This window comes from Eumetopias jubatus, unplaced genomic scaffold (assembly GCF_037043125.1).
Source record: "Eumetopias jubatus isolate StellerSeaLion01/CBP00866 unplaced genomic scaffold, mEumJub1_p1.0 scaffold_13, whole genome shotgun sequence".
In the NCBI taxonomy this organism is placed as follows: Eukaryota; Metazoa; Chordata; class Mammalia; order Carnivora; family Otariidae; genus Eumetopias; species Eumetopias jubatus.
This window is the reverse complement of record NW_028274819.1, coordinates 15,794,724-15,814,913: the sequence shown is the minus strand read 5'-3', so window position 1 is coordinate 15,814,913 and position 20,190 is coordinate 15,794,724. Positions and strand designations below refer to the sequence as shown.

The window sequence follows — 20,190 nt, the reverse complement described above, 5'->3', positions numbered from 1 at the left end:
CAGATCATTTGACCTCTCCAAGACTCAGTTTCCCAGTCTATAAAATAGGATGATATTAGACTTTGCCCCTCAAGGCTGACATGTAATAAACGGCCAGAAAATCCAGTGTTGCGGCCATGATTACTATTCTCATCCTCACGGGGGCCGTAACCTAGTTTGTCTCACTGAGGCATTTGTAAAAAGCCCATTTATCAGCTACAGAGGGCTTCTTAACGACTCATTCCCCTCAGAACCACCAAGGACTTCTTCCACCAGCTCTAACTCCGGGTCAGGCACCGTGTGTCCTTTGTCCTGAGGTCCCCAGCGCCCAGCCCCGGGTGGGGGTCCTCAGTAAACGCCCAATGGACAAATGAGAAAGAGAGAGATCAGACAGAGGCACCCAGACAAGATGCAGAAAAAATTGTAAAAGAGACTCTGTGCTACAGGAGGACTCACTGAGAATAATTTTAATAACTTCGTTCCTCGAGGAAGCTAATGGGGAAGAGGTGGGGGAAGGGAGAGACGCTTAAGAAGAATGTACACAAATATGATGGCTTCGAACTTCCAAGGTAGCCCCCCCCCGGGGGGGTCGCACTGAACAAGGCCGACCCCTCCCTGGGGTCAGACGCCCAGGTGGCCCCCCCTGGAGCCGGGGCTGGAGTCCTGCTGGGAGGCGAGGAGAGGGTGTGGGGAGCGGGCTCGGAGGAGGGGGTGGGCGGGTGAGGCGAGGCCCGGCCCGCCACAGTCCTGCCGCCGGCCCCTGGGAGCTTGCCTCCCTGTGTCCGGGCCGGGCGAGGGGTTAATGCTATGGCCAGTGGGGAGGCCTGGCGGGCCCGGCGGGGTGTGCGGGCCTGGGCTCAGTGGGGTGGGTGGCGCCGCTCGGCCAGGCTCCCGCGGCCCAGCACCTCCCCGCTGAACTGGTAGGTGAGCTTCTTCTTGACCTTCTTGACCTCTCCCGTCTTGCCGTAGTTGCGCAGGGCGCGCGCCATCTTCTGGTAGGTCATTTTCTTGCGGTTTCCCTTCTGGATGCCCCAGCGGTGCGCTAGCGCCTCCTTGTGCTTGGACGAGAACTGGAAGGTGCCCTTGTCCTTGTCCACCCACCAGATGCTGTCCTTCATGTCTCCGCTGCGCAGCAGGTCCAGCAGGAACTGGTACAGGCGGATCTTCTTTTTGCTGCCTGAGGGCGGGAGGTGGTCAGCGCCCCAACACAGGGACCCACCCTCGCCTCCCCCCTGATGTGGGACCCTCCCCCCCACCCCGGGGGGGGTGGGGGTCGCTGGGGAAGGACGGGGGGCGGGGGGACGGGGTGGTCCTGGCACCCACACCCGCTCCCACCCATTCACGTGCAGCGCGGAGAGGCACAGACGCACGTACACGCACCCACGCTCCGTCACAGACGGGCCTGTGCGTGCGCGTCACACACCTGCGCCCACGAGTGTGCGGTGAGCGCCACACGCGAACGGGCACCGGCGGTCACAGAGGCGGCTTGGGCAGACGTTCCCACGCGCACAGATACGGACACACACTCCGCTCTGTGGCGTGGCCGCTGTGGCCTTGGCTGGGGTGCGGGGGGGGCGCACATCGCGGCCAGGGTCGGGGTGGGCTGGGCGGCTGGGCCACACTACCTGTTTCCCCGTGCAGGAGGCCGGGCCCCGGCTCCAGGCCATCAGCCTCCCCGTCGGACACCTCCAGCGGGGGGCTCTGCCTCTCGCCTTCCTCCTCATCCGAGCTAGGCTGGGCCGGGGACAGGGAGGGGTATGGGAGGCACATCCGGGGTAGGTAGGAGACCTGGAAGTGCAGCGAAAGAGGGTGGAGGTGAGGGAGGCCCAGTTCACAGCTCAGGGCTGCCGGGTAGGGGTCATTGGAGCAAGAGAAGAGGGAGTCGGGAGGGTGGGGAGGCCAGCAAGGGGCAGAAAGGTTTGGGAGAAGGCTGGGGAAGTTGGAGGTCAGTCAGGTTACAGGGGTCAGGCAGGGTCGACTCCACAGCAAGTGGGTTGTGGGGGGGCCAGGGGCTGCTGGAATCCAGCCCGCCCTGGGGCCCCCTGGTTCGTGGCTGCGTGGCCAGGGGAAAGGGCGCCCTTACCCCAGACGCACAGGGGTGCCATGTGGCCTGGCACTCCTGGGGTCACAACTGGCAGGGCAGAGGGGCCGAGGGATTGGGTAAGGGAGTGAATGGGGTTTAAGAAGTGGGTGAGAAGTGAGGGAAGGGCCAGTGGAGGTCAGTGAAGGGTGGCAGAGGCTAACGGAGGCCACTGATTGGGATTCGGGTGCGTGGGGCTGAGGACAGTCAATAAAGGGGGTCAGTGGAGGCGGGGAGGCCACTGGAGGCCAGTGGAGGCCAGTGTCCAGCGACTCAGAGGCCGGGTCCATGAGGGGCCAGCAGATGGGGTGGGGTGCAGTGGGGATCAGAAGGGCCACTGTGGCCGGGCGGATCAGTGGAGGGTGGGAATTATCGGGGGAGAGCAGATAAGGGGTGTGGGGTCACGAGGTCAGTCGGAGGGTCAGGAGGCAGCCGTTGGGGCTCCGGCCGCCGTTGGCACTGTGGGGCAGGAAGCCGAGTTGAGTAAGAGCCTGTGTCAGCTTCCTGTGAAGAGCCGGCCTCACCACAGGCCGGGTCCCGCGGGACCGGCGGCCGCACGCACCTGGTGGCCGATGCCCGTGTGGGTCGGCGCCATGGGGGTGTCGAGCACGTGCATCTGCTCCAGCTCCATGTGGCGGTAGAGCTGCTGCAGCTGGGGGGGCTGCACGCTCTGCAGCTCCGTGAAGTGGTTCTCGGCGAAGCTCTCGAACTCGCTGTGCACGTGGTGCGGGTGGAAGTCCCAGTAATGGTCTGCAGGGACAGCCAGGCAGCGTGGGGGTGAGCCCGGGGTGTGCGGGGCAGGGGGAGGGGAGGTCGTCAGAATGCAAAACATCGTCATGCCGGGCCGGAGGGGGCTGTGACCACAGAGCCGGCTGGGCTCCAAGTGGACAGGCATCATCTCACCACCCACCTCGTTAGGTACCACCCCCATTTTACAGATGAGAACACTGAGGCTGGGCCAGGCAGTTAGAGGCCCCGGGGCCGGGGCAGAGCCGAGACCCAGCTCTGAGGCAAAAAGCCTGCGCTCCCAGCAACCGTTCTAGCCTGCCTCCCCCGCGGTCACAAGGACCAGGCAGAGTCTGAATCCTGGCTCTGCCATTTGCTTTCTGTGTGACCTCAGGCACATGCACGGACCTCTCCAGCCTCATTTGACTCACTAGTAAAATGGGGATAATAGTTATTGGGAGGATACAAATGAATTCACATTTGTAAAAACTCCCAGCCCCAGAGTAGGCCCTCAGGGAATGCTGATCCCCCTCCACTCCCCTGGAAACCACAGAGTGGTTCCTGGAGCCACAGTCACACGCACACGGTCTTGTCACATGGCCAAGGTATGATCACAAAGTCACACGGCTGACATTCCTCGCACACCAGAACCTGTCCCAGCCCACAGCTCTGCCCCTTCAAAGCCGTGCCCCTGCGCTGCTGGGTCTGTCTCCCAGCCAGGTTGCCAGGACACAGGGCTGTGCTGGAAACTCCCCCAGAGGTGCTTTCAGAGTCTGCGGTGGGGGGGATTCGAGTTTGGGGAAGAGCCACATGCCATTGGGAGCCCTGTCTTGGGACTAGGACATGGTTTCTCTGGACATCTTTTCCAGGAAAAAAAAAACCTGCCACATGTCTATGGAATTCCTGGGGACAATCTGGGTCCAAAAGAAGACGTGGTGATAAAGCGACAAGAGGGACTTTCTCATGTGACCCAAGAGGGAGTGTCCAAGATGCTAGGCCAAGGCAGCATCTCTGGGATGCTCCATGGGGACCACCACCAGCCCCATGGGTGTGTGTGTGTGTGTGTGTGTTTTCTTTCACACAAGCACATACTCATTCACTCGCACATCCCCCAAAAAATGACATGTGTTTTTTTGGCTTTGGACCAGTTCTCAGAAGACTTGCTTTCTAATACTGCTCTGTGGTGGCTTTGCTGTGTGACCCTGGACAAGACATTCTATCTCCTCGAGTCTCCAACCCCCAATCTAAAAGTCAGAGACCCGACTGGATAGTTATAGAGGTCCTGTCCACACCTGAAATCACCTGAACCCACAATCCAGGCAGCCCACACTCTCACCTCTACGAGGCTACATGGCACAGAAGAGAGAAAGTACACAATTTGGGAGTCAGGCAGAGCTGGGTTCAAATCCCACCTCTGCCATTTACTGGTGTGTGCCATTGGGCAGGTCATTGCACGTCTATATGCCTCAGTTTCCTCATCTGTAAGATGGGGCTAATAATGACACCCATCTCGTAGTCTTGTGCAGGTTAAATGAGCTAATGCCTGCAAGGTACTTAGGATAGAACCTGGCACAAAATTCCATTCAATAAACACCTACTACTACTACTACTACTACTACTACTACTATTACTACTACTACTATTACTACTACTACTATTACTACTACTATTACTACTACTATTACTACTACTACTATTACTACTACTACTATTACTACTACTACTATTATTACTACTACTACTATTACTACTACTACTATTACTACTACTACTATTACTACTACTACTACTACTATTACTACTACTATTACTACTACTATTACTACTACTACTACTACTACTACTACTACTACTACTACTACTATAATGTGTTGTTCTAAAGAACCTAGATCAGCACTTGAGCCAATGGCAGACACTTTCATGCACATTTATCTCTTCTTCCTCCCGCTCCCTGCCACCTTGGTCAGTGGCCCAGAGAAATCATTTTGCGGGGCATGGCTGTCGCTTTCTCCCAGAGGCGCTAGAGTTGGGGCCTCAGCATTGCACCATGAGGACAGTGACTGGTTTTGTTCTCCTCTTACTCCCAGTGCCAAACCCAGTAGTCACTCAACAAATATTGCCTGAACGAGTGAACAAATGAATGAATGAATGAATAAATCCTAGCCTCCTGAGAACGCTCTCTGACTCTCGTCCACAAAATTATCTAAATCTGAAGGGAAAACAAAACAACACTTCATTGGTACTTTGATCTTGCAGCAAGTTAACAGAGAATTGGCTCTGTGCTTTGGAGCCAGGGGCCGTTTTGGGGGCTCTGGGATTTGGTGAGTCAATCCGGTGTCTTCTTTAGGGGTAGATCCGCCCTCCGGCCCCACTCCTGGCCCCTGCCATTTTTGCCTTCCCCACCCAGGTTGAACTGTCCAGATCTTGGCAGAATGCCTTATCCTGCCTACCATCCCCCACTCTTAAACCCACTCCAGGTCCAGGGTTTGGAGGACCCTGCATGTGTGCAGCACTCCAGGTGTGGGGTGAGGGGCCCCCGATTGCTCTCTTTCCCTCCTGCTCCCCACCCCTCCCCCCCTCTGTTCTAGCTCTGCATGAGACCTCTGAGCTCAATCTAATGGTCCCAGCCTGAGACCAGCATTTCCCATGGGATTCTCAGTACACTTTCATCAGAGTCGCTCTGGGGGGCTTGGGGCCCCACTTGGAGACCCAGGGAATCAGAAGCACTGAGAGGGAAGCTGGGAAATGGAGTTTAACAGGGCCCTAAAGAGGTGCCTTTGCTCACTGAAACTCTGGAACCCTGCCCCAGGGTCCCCTGAAAGCTGCAAAGGGGACTTGAGCTACAATTAAGGTTTCAAAAGGCCCAACGGAAACCTCGCCTTTACCCTTGATTTGGGTGCTCAGGCAATTATGTAATAAACGCTGTCTGGTAGGCAGAAACGTTCCAAATATGGGGCCCTCTGAAGGGACACAAGAAATCCTTCATAGTGCAAAGGTCAGCACTCCTGGGCTCTTTGGACCTCAATTCTAGATGACTGTTCGCAAACACATTGCTTTACCCCTTCACTGGGTTACCTGGGTCATCCTGCAATATGCCTCCTTAGCACGACTCTTCTCTTCAAAAGAATACAATGCCATTTGCATATCTGGAGTTAGCTCTGGACCCTCCTTTTCATAGCCTGTTAGGCCACCCAACACATAGTAGGCCTCAATCAATATTCGAGCAAATGATCTATAAAAATTAGCTTTTAACATGTATTTTTATGTACCAGGCACTATGCTGAGTACTCACACCACATTTCTCATTCAATCTCACCTTAGCTCTGACAAGGTGGCCACCATAGGATGATCTTTCTTTTGCACATGAGGAAACTATGACTCAAAGAGATTAAGTCCCTTGTCCACTGGCAAGCACTGATAAAGTCACCCGTGTCTTCCTCCAGGGACTGAACTCTTACCATTACATCATAAAACTTCTGAGAGACAAGACTGTTAATGAAAGCTTTAACTAAGACCCAGGGTGACACCGACTTTACCGCCTGCTTTTATCCATCTGTTTGTCTACCATCATTCATCATCTGTCCTCCGTCCATCCATCATTCATTCATCCATCCATCACTCATCCATCATCCACCCATCCATCATGCATCCACCAGCTAGCCACCGTTCATCATCCGCCATTCCCTTCATCTGCCTATCCCTCATCCGGCCAGCCAGCAATAACCCATTCATCTTGATCTCTCATTACCTCCCTCTAAACAAGCTCCCTATCTGGGACCAAAGTCTTACCCACCCATCCCTATTCTTACTTAGTATTTTTGGTGTCCCTAATACCTGTATGTCACCAGGACAAAGAGTGATATTCCAAACAACTCCACACATACACAGAACTTAAGCCCTACGTGTCATTCAGTTGACCTTATCTCCTCAGAGCAGAAATTCCAGCCTTAAGCCCAGGGTTCTCCCCCAGGGAAGCAGAAGTAAGATCAAGACAGAGAAGGAAGATGAGGAATTAAGAAGACAAGAGCTGAGAAAAAAAACTAGGAAATGACAGACTACTGGACATGAGCTCCTGAAGCCTAGCCCCCCGGCACATCGCTCAGATAAGGGAACCAGAAGTCCAGAGCTCCAGAGCTCCAGGCTTCATCACACTTGTTACTCTCTACTTTGAATCCTAATTATTAAAGTTTTAGTTATTTCCCCTGTTAAAATAATAAATCTGGTAGGACTTGTGTTTTATTGAGGCACCAGGCAATGTGCCTGGTGTACAAGTGATGCTTTGTATACATTTATTAGATGGATAGGTCTGTGTGAGATGGCCAGAGGGTTTGGCAGGTGAAGGGAAGGACACCTGGAAAGGTGAATGAGTGGATGACTAGATGCGTGTGTGAATACACTGGGGGATGGGTAGAGGGTCAGTGGTATGAGAGAATGAAAGAGTACTTGGAAAGATGGAAGGATGGAGACAAGTCATGCTTTGGGACTCTAGTTCCTTCACCAATCCCCTCACAAAGAGCAAACCTTATCACATCCATTGCGATGGCTACTATCAAAAAACAGAAACTAACCAGTATTGGTGAGGATGTGGAGAAATTGGAACACTTCTGCACTGGGGGTGGGGATGTAAAATGGTGCAGCCATTGTGGAAAACAGTATGGAGGTCCTCAAAAATTAAAAAAAGAACTACCATTTTATATTATGTCTATTTTACCACAATTTAAAATAATAAGAATAACCAGTAAATTTTATGAGCGCTGCCTTCAAAATCTATCCCAGATTCTTTTTTTTTTTTTAAGATTTTATTTATTTATTTGACAGAGAGAGAGATAGCGAGAGCAGGAACACAAGCAGGGGGAGTGGGAGAGGGAGAAGCAGGCTTCCCGCCGAGCAGGGAGCCCGATGTGGGGCTCGATCCCAGGACCCTGGGATCATGACCTGAGCTGAAGGCAGACGCTTAACGACTGAGCCACCCAGGCACCCTATCCCAGATTCTGTCTCTCCTGCCACCACCGTTGGCCAAGCCACGATCATCTCTTGCCTGGATTATTCCAGGAGCCCCCTCCCGGTACTTTCCTCCTGTTCTTACTGTGGCCCCCACTCCATCTATTTTCCCATAACAGCCAGAGTGATTTTTTTCTTATTCAGTGGAACCACTGAGTGTTCAGAGAAGGTACTAAAAACTTCCAGAGAGACAAAATGAAACTAAACAAGCAGAAAAACACACAAAAACAAAAAATAAGGTTACATTCCAAAAGGAGGACATAAAAAGTCTTCCGACTTCGAAGGAAAAACTCCAGTAACCGGAAGATAGAGAAATGTTTTCAAATTTCTAAGGGAAAATGGGGTTTTCAACCTAGATTTCTGTACACGGCCAAACTACTGTTAACCATGAAGGCATGAGAACAAGAATACAACAAAACCCTACCTCCCACACACCCTCTCTTAGGACACTGTGATCAGAAGACTAACAAGTCCTCTCCACGTTATGTAGCATTCACCGCGTGCCCGGCACCGTTTTAAGGATTTTACGTACAGTGACTCACTCAAGCCTTATAGCAATCCTGAGAAGTAGGTACCAGTATGAAGTTGAGACAGAGAGGTGAAATATCTTGCCCGTGGTCACCCCAGAGAGTAATGGGGAGGGGTGTGAATCTCAGCAGCCTGGCTCCAGAGCAAGGGCTCTATCTCCTTGCTACTTGGCCCCTCATCCTCTTTTTCGGGAATGAGGTATGGTTCCCAAAAAAAGGGAGATATAGATCAAAGTATACTCAGCTGAGCCGCATGGTATATATCAAAGTATACCATGCGGCTCAGCTGAGCAATCTTCACATGGCCATAATACTGGAAAATGCAGATACTGATTTCATAAGTTACTATAGGGAGAAAGACAAATATTGCATGATCTTACTTACATGTGAAATCGGGGGAAAAAACAATCCAAACTTATAGACAAGGAGATCAGATTTGTGGTTGCCAGAGGCTGGGGTCAAAAGGGACAAATTAAAAAATAAATAAATAAATTTAAAAAAAGGTGGGGGGACAAACATCCAGTTATAAGTACTAGGGACACGACGTACAATGTGGTGACCGCAGTTAACAATGCCGTACAGTATATTTGAAAGTTGCTAAGAGATTAGATCCTCAAAGTTCTCTCTACAAGGAGAAAATCTTTTTTTGTATCTCTATGATGTGAAGGATATTAACTGAATTTACTGTGGTGACCATTTCACACTGTCTACGTACGTCAGGTCATTACGCCGTGTGTCATAAACCTACACAATGTTTTATGTCAGTTATGTCAATAAAACTGGAAAAAAGTTGGTGTATAATCATTTTGGAATGTGTGAAGTGTGAGTGTGTGTGTGTTCTGAATGACTATAATCAGAGTCTCATTTTACCTAGAACAAGATGGAACATTAGATAATATCTCAAATTGAAGATTCAAGCTAGATTCCTCTCCACCTAGCACATAGAAGGTACTCAATAAATGCTCGTGAATGAATAAATGGACAATGTTCTAAGTCTCCATTTCAAATCTTCATGTGTACGTTTACTTAGCACTGGAATAGGAAGACTGGAAAAATAGCTTTTCTCCATCTCTGCTGAGCCATGTATGTCACAGAGAAATGTCTATGATAAGCTTAAGTAAAAAGCAGCAACTTGCAGAACAGTGTGATGTTACAATTCCATTGTTGCGGGGATAGAATATACACACGCGCATGTATGCATTGACAGACATACAGGAGTATATATGTGGAATAAAATGTCTGCACGGATGGACAAAGATGCTATCAGTGGGGAGGGAGGTTAGGAAGAGGGAAATATTTTGCGTGATAAGTATTTTTACATTTTTTGCAATAGTTGTTATTTTAACAATCAAAACTTAAAGATTTAAAATGTATTTAGATTTTCGCCACACACACGTACACACACTCAGACAAGATGATTCAGATCATGTCATTTCTCTGCTCAAAACCCTACAATGGCTCCCCATTGTTTGTAGGATAAAACCCAAACTCCTGCCATGGCCTTCGGGCCCTGTGTGATGTGTCCTCGGCAGGCCCCTCTGGCTTGCCCTTTGTCTCCACGCCCTCTCCCTGTGCACCTACCACTCTAGCCCTCTGTTGAGGTCAGTGGTACTTTGCACTTGCGGTTCTCTCTACCTAGAGCATCTTTATCCTTTGCGTGCACAGTCCTTATCACCTCCACTGCCACCTCCTCAGAGGCCTTCCCCGACCACCCAAGGGAAAGTAGCCCCCAACATAGACGCTCTGCATTACATGACTTTGCCTTTTATGGGACTTACTATTGTGTGTCTGCGTATGTGACTGTTTACCGCCTCCTCTCTATATGAGAGTCATGGCCTTGTCTGACTCGGTCATCATGGAACCTCCAGTGTCTAGAACAGTGCCTGGCACACGGCATATAATCAGGAGCTATGTGGTGGATGGACAAATGAGGGATGAGCGGGCGTGTGGAAAGATGATATGTGTTGGAAGGATGAGTGCGAGGCTGCAAGCGTGGGTCGTTGAATGGGTGGGTGGCTGGCCGGTTGCCTGTCACCTCGGTCAGTTGAAACTGACGCAGTGGATCTGTCACAGAGCCCTCTGGGCTTCTCCCACTCTCCCAGCCGCTTCCTCTGTCCTGCCTAGGGGAGTCATAAAGCTAACATACTAGGTCCTGAGAGCTCCTTGGGCCCTGGACTCAGGACCTCGCACATTTCATGCATGACCTCAGTGAATCGCCACAACGTGACAAGATAAGTGTTTCCATGCTCTCACTTCCATATATGAGGGACCAGAGGCTCCGAGAGGCTGTCATTTGCTCTAAGGTCACACACTGGTGAGTGATGAAACCAGGACCAGCCCCAGGCCCAGCCCCAGTGCCTTTTTAGTAAGTTTCAACCACCTGAAAACATAGACTCAGAGGACATTCGGGAACTGGTGGGAAAATGTGGGGTGTCTCTACTCTTGGGTCTTCAGACAGTACCTTCCAACAGGTATTAGGAAAGGACAGGGCGCCTGGGTGGCTCAGTTGGTTAAGCGACTGCCTTCGGCTCAGGTCATGATCCCGGAGTCCCGGGATCGAGTCCCACATCAGGCTCCCTGCTCAGCAAGGAGCCTGCTTCTCCCTCTGACCCTCCCCCCTCTCATGTACTCTCTCTCTCTCATTCTCGCTCTCTCAAATAAATAAATCAATAAAAAAAAAAAAAAAAAGGAAAGGACAGAACAGGGCGCCTGGGTGGCTCAGTCAACTAAGCAGCTGCCTTCAGCTCAGGTCATGATCCCAGGGTCCTGGGATCAAGCCCCACATCGGGCTCCCTGCTCAGCGGGGAGTCTAGTTCCCCCGCTGCCTCTCCCCCTGTTCTCTCACTCTCTCTCAAATAAGTAAATAAAATCTTAAAAAAAAAAAAAAAGGAAAGGACAGAACAAAACAGATGCCCAGGTCAGCACAGATGCCCAGATTGGAAATGACAGGAGCAGGGGTGTGGGGAGTAGGGGCCTGGACACCCGGGGATGCCAGAGGAGTCTCTGAAGAAACTGGGGCAAGACCAAAACAGGGTGCTCAGGCATCTAATCAGGAGTCATTCCTAGAGCCCCTGGCCGGATATAAGGGGCCTGCCTGGGCACGGGGCCAGGAAAGCTCAGGCTTTCTCTAAAGTGCTCACTCCATCAGCCACAGCCCCCGGTCTAGCTGGTTTCTAGATGTATGCACACACCCTCATATTACAGGAGGGGAAACTAAGGCTGCAACAGGCCCAAAGAAAATGCCCCCAAACCCAGTGAAACTGAGAGAAGGTTAGGCCAGAGGGGAAAGGGTCCCTAAGCCGTCCCAGGCGATGCAGATGGCTGGGACCTGGCCGTCCTGTTGCCTGGAGCCACCAGGGGGAGCCAGTCCTCAAGTCCAGAGGGATCTTCTCGGGTCCTGACCTGCTAGGTGCAAGGGTCACCAAGGGCTGGTCTCTAGGTCAGGGAGATCTGCCCTTGATCCTGGCTGGGGGCGCCGGGAAGAGAGGTCGATGTTCTCTCTAAATTGTTCGGCTTTCGCACAGAGAGGATACATTGCTTGCAGAAGCATAAATAAGCTTTAAAGGAGAAAAGGAAGATATTTAAAACCTTCCTAGCCCCGGGATTCTGAAAGAAGTCTTTGTGTTCCCACCTGCGGACTTGAGGCTCTCCACCACCTACTCCCTAGACATGGCTCCCAGGTATGGTCCCAGCCGTGTGTCCCCAGTGCAGCTGTAAATGAGATCTGGCCTCCCGATGTGACGGTCCTAATAAGGACCCGCCTCCTGTGGCATCCCCGGGCGGGGCCGTCCAGGGGAGACCGCCGTCCATGCGTCTAAAGAATGGAGCTGCAGGAGGGGCTGGCCCCCAGGTGGGAAACCTTCCTCTGCGGTGGCACCCGGCCTGCCTCTCCCTCTGCGGCTGCGGACACCCCAGTGTCTGGCCTGCCCAGATTTCAGAACTCCTGGAGAATCCCCCAAGGAAGACCTATGAACCAGGCCTTCTTCCTTTGGCTCGGGGGTGTCCCAGCAATATACCAAGATCCCCTTTGGGTGGCCTCTCCGAGTGCCCTGCCCAGGTCCCAGGCCCCTAATCCTTGTCCCCATCGACCCTGAATGTGCTCCAGGGTCAAGGCTGGGCCTTGGATGGGCAGTGAGACTCAGACAAAAGGATCCCCTGGCTTATGCTCACTCCCATCCCAGCAAACTGGGGCTCCAGCCCCTACTGAATGAGGGGGCCCTCAGAGTCTTTCCCTTAGTGAGCAGGTCTCGAACAGGGGTGATTCCGTCCCCCGGGGGGACATCTGGCAATGTGTGACAACATTTTTGGTTGTCATGACTGGCGGTACTTCGGGCACCTAATGGGCAGAAGCCAGGGATGCCGCTGGACATCCTACAACGTACAGGGCAGGCCCCCACAACAAAGAAATTCTCCAGCCCCAAATGTCAAGAGAGGTCGAGAACACAGCAGGGAGCAAGAATTCCCATTGGGTGAAGGGGGTGACAACACCAGAGAGGAAGAAGGAAGGTTTGGAGGAGCAAGAGAGGAAAGCAGGAGAGGTCCCCTGGACAGGAGCAGACAGACTGGGCTCCCCTGACCAGCTGTGTGACCTTGTACAAGTCGCTTGGCTCCCTGAGCCTCTGCTTCCTTGTTTGTGAAAAGCCACACGGATTGGACCAGAAGATCAACGTGGACAAAGCTGACCGCGGGCCTTGGCACACCGAAGATGTTCGGTAAATGCAGGCTGGGGGCGCGGGGGGCGGGGTGCCGGCACTCACCGCTGTGGCTTTCTCCATCGCTGCTGAGATAGGGGTAGTACTCGTGTGTTTGGCGCTGGTACAGGTCCGTGTCATAGGGAACCAGGTCTTCCGATGGCTGCTGAGAGAGGAGGCTGTCAGGACCCAGATGGTGGCGGGAAGACCCCAGCCAGGGTGGCAGCCCCTGGAATGTTGGGGGCCACACCACCCTCCCACACCGAGGGACTGCGTCAGGCCCACAGCCCTCCCTCCGCCTGGAACTGGGAGACGCCACAGTGGGGACAGGGGGACCCAGGACAGCAAGAGTCTTGGCTCCTGCAGAAAGGGGCTGACAGGGACTCCAAAGGTCAGAGGTCAAAAGGGGAGGGCCCCGGGTCCCCTTCTCACACACGAAATCTCTCATGTTCACGCGGACACACCCCCACCTCCACACGTACAGCTCGGCCCCACGACGCCCACACTCCCACACGTGAACTCACACCCACGTGCCTGCCCACACTCACTCTGCGGTCACTCGCATTCACACACGTGTGGTCACACGCGCACACACCGTTGTGTCCACTCACGCTGTAGGCACACGCGGCCACGCGAGTGAGCACACGTCTACTCACACTTGCCTTCAGGCCCTCAAACACAGGCTCAGGCCCACCTCCATCATGGCCACTCACGTTCCGCTTGCACAGCCGTCCTCACGGCACACACACCTGTCCCCCTGCCACATCTCCACAGCCGCGGGGGCCGTGACCAATGGCCGCTCACACTCCTGGGCTCTACTGCGTCACCGGGCTTGGGGGCCGGGGGCCAGCGCAGCCCTGGGCTTCCCTCCTCCTTCTGCCCCACCCGCTGGGGTACTGCCTTCTCTTCCTCCCCGACCTCCTGCCCTCACCCCTCATTCTTCGTCCCCGACCTCCTGCCCTCCTGCCCTCACCCCTCACCCCTCCTTGCCCTCCTCTCCCCCTCCTGCCCCTCCACCCCCCACTCCTCCCTGTCCTCCTCTCCCCCCACTCCTCCCTGCCCTCCTCTCTCCCTCCTACCCCTCCACCCCCCACCCCTCCCTGCCCTCCTCTCCCCTCACTCCTCCCTGCCCTCCTCCCCATCCACCCCCCACTCCTCCCTGCCCTCCTCTCCCCCTCCTGCCCCTCCACCCCTCACTCCTCCCTGTCCTCCTCTCCCCTCACTCCTCCCTGCCCTCCTCTCCCCCTCCTGCCCCTCCACCCCTCACTCCTCCCTGTCCTCCTCTCCCCTCACTCCTCCCTGCCCTCCTCTCCCCCTCCTCCCCCTCCACCCCTCACTCCTCCCTGCCCTCCTCTCCCCCTCCTGCCCCTCCACCCCCCACTCCTCCCTGTCCTCCTCTCCCCTCACTCCTCCCTGCCCTCCTCTCCCCCTCCTCCCCCTCCACCCCTCACTCCTCCCTGCCCTCCTCTCCCCTCACTCCTCCCTGCCCTCCTCTCCCCCTCCTCCCCCTCCACCCCTCACTCCTCCCTGTCCTCCTCTCTCCCTCCTGCCCCTCCACCCCTCACTCCTCCCTGTCCTCCTCTCCCCTCATTCCTCCCTGCCCTCCTCTCTCCCTCCTGCCCCTCCACCCCCCACCCCTCCCTGCCCTCCTCTCCCCTCACTCCTCCCTGCCCTCCTCTCTCCCTCCTGCCCCTCCACCCCCCACCCCTCCCTGCCCTCCTCTCCCCTCACTCCTCCCTATCCTCCTCTCTCCCTCCTGCCCCTCCACCCCTCACTCCTCCCTGTCCTCCTCTCCCCTCACTCCTCCCTGCCCTCCTCTCCCCCTCCTGCCCCTCCACCCCCCACTCCTCCCTGCCCTCCTCTCTCCCTCCTGCCCCTCCACCCCTCACTCCTCCCTGCCCTCCTCTCCCCCTCCTCCCCCTCCACCCCTCACTCCTCCCTGCCCTCCTCTCCCCTCACTCCTCCCTGCCCTCCTCTCTCCCTCCTGCCCTTCCACCCCCACTCCTCCCTGCCCTCCTCTCCCCCTCCTCCCCCTCCACCCCTCACTCCTCCCTGCCCTCCTCTCCCCTCACTCCTCCCTGCCCTCCTCTCTCCCTCCTGCCCTTCCACCCCCCACTCCTCCCTGCCCTCCTCTCCCCCTCCTCCCCCTCCACCCCTCACTCCTCCCTGCCCTCCTCTCCCCTCACTCCTCCCTGCCCTCCTCTCCCCCTCCTGCCCCTCCACCCCTCACTCCTCCCTGTCCCGTTGCAGGCACAGGGACAGCACACCCAGTCTTCACAGAGTCATCAGGGCTCTCCCCACCCCCGCAGCGTGTGCCCAGGGATTGCACAACAGTTACTCTGGCCCTCAAGGCTTGGGTGGGGGGCAAGGGTGCCTTGGGAGCCCACCTTCCCAGGAGTAGCTCCTGAGGGGTTTGGTGTAGCAGCCCAAGAAGATGTGCCTCCTGCCTAGCTGTGTCTGGAGTTAGGGATTGAGAGGTCAAGGGTCAGAGACAGTGTGGCTCAGCTTCTGGGCCTGTGGCTTTCTTGAGGCCAACTTGGCTCTTCCTGGGACCACCTCCACTCCCCCCTGCCTGCCCCCTCTCCCACCTTCCTGGTGGTGGGCGTGGAGGGTGGGACAAGGCTCAGGCCCGGACAGCTGGCAGGAGCTGTGTGCGTGTGGCCAGTACGAAGGCCAGGAACCCAGCACCGGGTTTCCAGGCAGCGCAGCCCAATAGCAGGATGTCAGGCCTGGGGTGCCTCCCGGGGCTCTGAGGCCTGGCTGGGGTGGGGCGGGTTGGGGGGTGGGGAAGGGAGCTGCCTCTAGGCCGGGAAAGCTGAGTCAGGTGGGCAGGCCCTGCTAAACACTTCCCGGCTCCCCCAGGGCTCCCCACCCCTGCTGAGTGGGGATGGGGTGAGAAAGAGAGAGGGGTCCTTTCTGAGGGGCCCAGGTCTGCACCTGCCTGAGGCTGCAGCTGTCACGGAGAGCAGGGGCAGTGGGGATCTGCCCCGGCCTGCTGCCCTTCCCCTCCAGGGCTCCCGTGGGACTCCTGCTGCCTCACCTCCAGCCCCCCCCCCCCGCCCCGTCCTCGGCCCACCCTCAGTGCCTGCCCTCACTCCAGCCTCCACTCTACGGGCTTCTACCCCAGCTCCCTTGAGCTCAGCCCCAGATGGGCCCAGCTCCGGCCCTGCCCTCCCCTCCCCGCTCCCTGGCCAGTGCCCCAACCCAACTGCCGTCCTAGTCTCTGCTCCACTTCTTGCTGCCACCCAGCCCCTAGGGACCTGCCGGCCCCAGGCCCAGACCCTCGGCTCAACAACCATGTCCCCTGTGCCAGGCCCCAGATCGGGCACTGGGGACCCAGACATAAGTCAGCCTCCATCTCCACGAGCACCCAGGTCACGGGCTGAGACCTCTGGCCTATTGCCTCCTGGCCTCAAGCCTTTACTGTCTGGGGGACCGGCTTCTCCCCCCACACCAGTCTCCCCATCTCCTCCTCTGCCACCGCTCTGCCGCCACCCTCACCATCCTCAGCCCAGCACCCTGCCCAGGAGCTCGGCCTGCCGCCCAAGCCCCATCTATAAATAACCGTTCAGGCCCCACCGATCACAGCCCCACCATGGGCCCAGCCCTCAGCCCGCCAGGGCACGCTCTGAAGAAGCCAATGGCCCCCTCGCTGGGTCTCAGGCCAGGAGCTCCGGGGAGGAAACACCAACTTCCCACTGATAGTGAGCCCGGGAGACCAGCTGGCTGGCTGGTGGGCAGACGGATGGTCATCGGAGGGCCACGGGTCAGGCTAGTAGAGGAGTCCCGGTACTCACAGGGGGGACGAGGGGAAACCCTTCCATTTTGCACGCCTGTAACATCCAGCCGAGCTCCGAGCCAGTCAGGTCCCCTGCCTCGGTGGGGGCCAGTGTGGAGCCCCTCAGGATGGGGCGCCCCGTCAGGGGCTGGACGAACTCAGGGCGGGCACAGGGCTCAGGCCTGCCCCCTGAGCTACAGGAGCCCTGGGTGAGCCCCCTCCCTTGACATTGCAGGGCCAGCGCAAGTTCCTGATTTTATCGAAGGGCCTGCCACTGGGAGATAGTCCCCTTGGGGTGACATCACCGCCCCAGCCCGTTTGCATAAATCTCTTGCGCTACAGGAAGTCTCAGGCCGGCTGGGGCAGGTGGTGCTCCAGGGGCTGGCCTGGGAGGCCATGGGGGCCAGGCCCCCTGCCCAGAGGAAGCTGGAACTGTGAGGGGCGGTCTTGGAGGCTGGGGTGGGGAGAAAGAGTGGGACGGGGGAAGGCTAGCCGTACCACAGGGAGGCCATTGCTTCCCCCAGGGCCTGCTGAGGCCCCCTCAGCCCACAGATGCCCACTGCTCTTGAGATCCCCGTGTGGCCAACAGTCACTTGCTTGGGGTCAGAGCTGGTCAGGGTGGCTTCTCGGGGCCTTTGCTTTCTGGGGCCAGCCTGGCTGGCTGAGAGCTCTGATCTTGCAAAGTGCCAGGCCCGGCTCTTCTGGGTCCTGGGTCCCCAACCCTTATACTCTGTCCAGCCCAGGGCTCAGCACAGTGCCGCTTTGCCCCTCCCTCTGAGTTCCTTCACAGCATCTTCCCTGCCACCCGAGAAGGGTCCTGAGTTCTTACACCCTCCCCTCCCAGTTTCCTGAGTACCACTGCTTCTTCCAAATCCCTAGGGGCTTTATTCCCAACCCAGATTTCCCAGTTTCCCCACCCCTTACTGATACCTGAGTATCAATCTAGTCTTCCTAGTTTACAAACCTTTCTTGTCCATCCACTCTCATTTTCCTACCCATTTTTTATCCATCCATTTACCCATCAAGCCAACCATACATTCATTTATTTATCAGTTTATTTAGCTGTCCATTCATCCATCCATTTATCTGTTAGTCCGTTCATCCATCCACTTATCTGTTTCTCTATTTGTCCATCTAGCTATTGATATGCTCATATGTTAGCTCATCCATCTGTTATTGATCCATCACTTTATATTTTCATCTGCTTATCCACTGTATATCCAGCTCTCAATCTGCTCATCCATTGGCTCATCCATCCACTTATTCATCCATCTATCCATCTATCCATCTATGCACCTATTCATGCATTCACCCATCTATCCATTCATCCACCTATGCATCCACTCATCCACTCATCCATCCATCTCTGCATCTTGCCAATACTAACTGAGATCCAGGCTCTATGCTGAATGTTGGGAAAATAGATAAGTGCTGGACAAGATCCCTGCCTTCAGAGGGCTCCTGATCTAGTCTGGAAGACAGGGATGAATAGAGACATTTTTTTGATCCATTGATCTCTGGTGAGTCCACTCTACCGGGGAAGAACTTCTTGAGCATTGAATTTCCTTCCATGTGTAGTCTAACCCTTTGTTTTATATCCCCTTCCCACTAAGACTAGCTTGCCTCCTTCCCGTCAGTGGAACCCCAGGCCCCCAAGTGCTTCTTCACTGGCAGCAAAGACCAGGGATTGGCAAGGTCTGGGTTCACTATTAGATTTATTTCACTTCCATCTTCACTGATTTTTTGCATCTGCACTTGGGACTCTCCAAGGGGTCCAGGTCACAAGTCCTCAGTACTCCCTAGGAACCTAACCAATGCCCCTTCCCAAGGGTAGGGGAGAGGCGGCTGACTTGGCATCAGTCCCATCCCTGCTCCCCACTTCCCCAACAAGACGGCCATGTCCCAGCTGACTGCATGTGCGTGGGGTAGGTTTACTTCATGAGTCCCAGATCCTGCTTGATGTGTTCGTTCATTCGTTCGTTCATTCATTCATTCATCCCTGTCTTGGTTTAGTTTGTTTATATGTTATTTATCTATTCATTCATTCATTTAATCACTAACTTTTTATTGAAGGTCTTCCATGGGCTGGGCCTGGTAAGGGGGCACAAATATGAACAAGGCATGTCCTGGGCCCCCAGGAATTCACGGGCCTGCAAAGAGAACACACATGGAAACAGACAGTCTGGTCTCTGAGGAGGTGAGGGAACAAGACAGAGGTTGCTAGGTGCACCAGGGAACAATTAATTTGGTCAAGTTCACAGGTAGGAAAACAAATGAGGAAGCTGAGGAAGAAGCCCGAGCCAAGGCAAGAAGGTGGAAGAAAACAAGGAAACAGGGAGCCCCCATCCTGTGACAAGAAACAAGACAATACAGGAAAGTGAAAAGCCTTGAGTGTCAGGCCAAGGAGCCTGGGTTGCGTCTGGGGGCAGATGTGGAGCCCTCGCTGCTTGGGAGCCCCTAGGGAGTGTGGTGCTCAGCTCCTCGGTGCAAGCAGCATGCCCCGTCAGCTAGGTGTTCCTGCGGCCTAAGTCTCGAGGGGCCCCAGGAGAAGGAAGAGATTCCATTATCCCAAGTTTGGCCAAGCCCAAAGGGCCTGGATACAGAAGCCCCAAATAAGATCCAGGGCCACCCATCTCTAAAAATGGGCAGAATGACTCTCAGTCTCTGTGCAGTAAGTACCGGTATCTGTGTGTCCATTCACACAGCAGCAAGCCCTCCCTACCTTTCCTTCCACTTCCCCTCCTCCCAAAATGCACCGGGGGCCTCTTCCCAGATTCTAAGCAATTTGGAGCAGCAATAAGGGTCTGATAATCTGATAATCCACCACCCCAGGGCTAAGAGCTCCTAAGGGGTGGGGGGGGGGCAGTAGTGGGCAATACTTTTCTGTGCTGGGTGCTTCCACCCTTGTGATCTCACGTAACCAAGACAACCATCTGTTAAACTGAGGCCCAAGAGGTCGGTGACTTGCCCAAGGTCAAGCGTGTGCATGGAGAGCTGGGGCATCAAATCTGCCTTCCGGGTCCTTATGGAGAGGGAGGGAAGCAGAAGGAAGAAGGAAAAAGACTGAGAAGCCAAGCGCAGAGAGAGCAAGGCAGACGGGGGGGGGGCGGGGGGGGCGGAGAGGGCGGCGGGCAGGAGGGAGAATTGGAGAGGAAGAGAAAGAGGGGAAAAAAATGGGAGAAAGAGTCAGGGAAGGGAGCAGAGAGAGGTGATAAAAGAAAGAAAACAAGCAAGGATGATGGGGGAAGGGGAGGGCAAAGGGGAGGTAAAGAGGAGCCAGGGCAGCCTCCTTCTTCTGCAGGGCAGTAGAGAGGGTCCGGCGGGTGCCTCGGGCCTGCGCCGTGGCTCTCATTCTCATCAGTAAGAAATGATTTGAAACAAAAAAAAAATCTTGGGAGCTCCAGGGAA

At 55.2% G+C, this 20,190-nt stretch overlaps 1 protein-coding gene across 3 annotated transcripts in view; it reads right to left on the bottom strand.

Annotated features, from left to right (window-relative positions):
* Positions 1-431: 431 nt before the first annotated feature.
* SPI1 (Spi-1 proto-oncogene) overlaps positions 432-20,190 on the bottom strand; it is a 29,571-nt gene continuing 9,812 nt past the window's right edge. The window contains exons 2-6 of one of the 3 annotated variants that reach the window (XM_088017622.1): positions 15,114-15,142; positions 13,071-13,170; positions 2,622-2,809; positions 1,605-1,767; positions 432-1,156 (exon numbers count right to left, since the gene is read on the bottom strand). In XM_088017622.1, coding sequence (XP_087873748.1) covers positions 837-1,156; positions 1,605-1,767; positions 2,622-2,809; positions 13,071-13,170; positions 15,114-15,142 — 800 coding nt within the window. In that variant the 3' untranslated portion in view covers positions 432-836. Of the gene's footprint in view, positions 1,157-1,604; positions 1,768-2,621; positions 2,810-13,070; positions 13,171-15,113; positions 15,143-16,801; positions 17,061-20,190 lie in introns of those variants that run through there. The other 2 variants (XM_088017620.1, XM_088017621.1) reach the window with 2 other exon arrangements.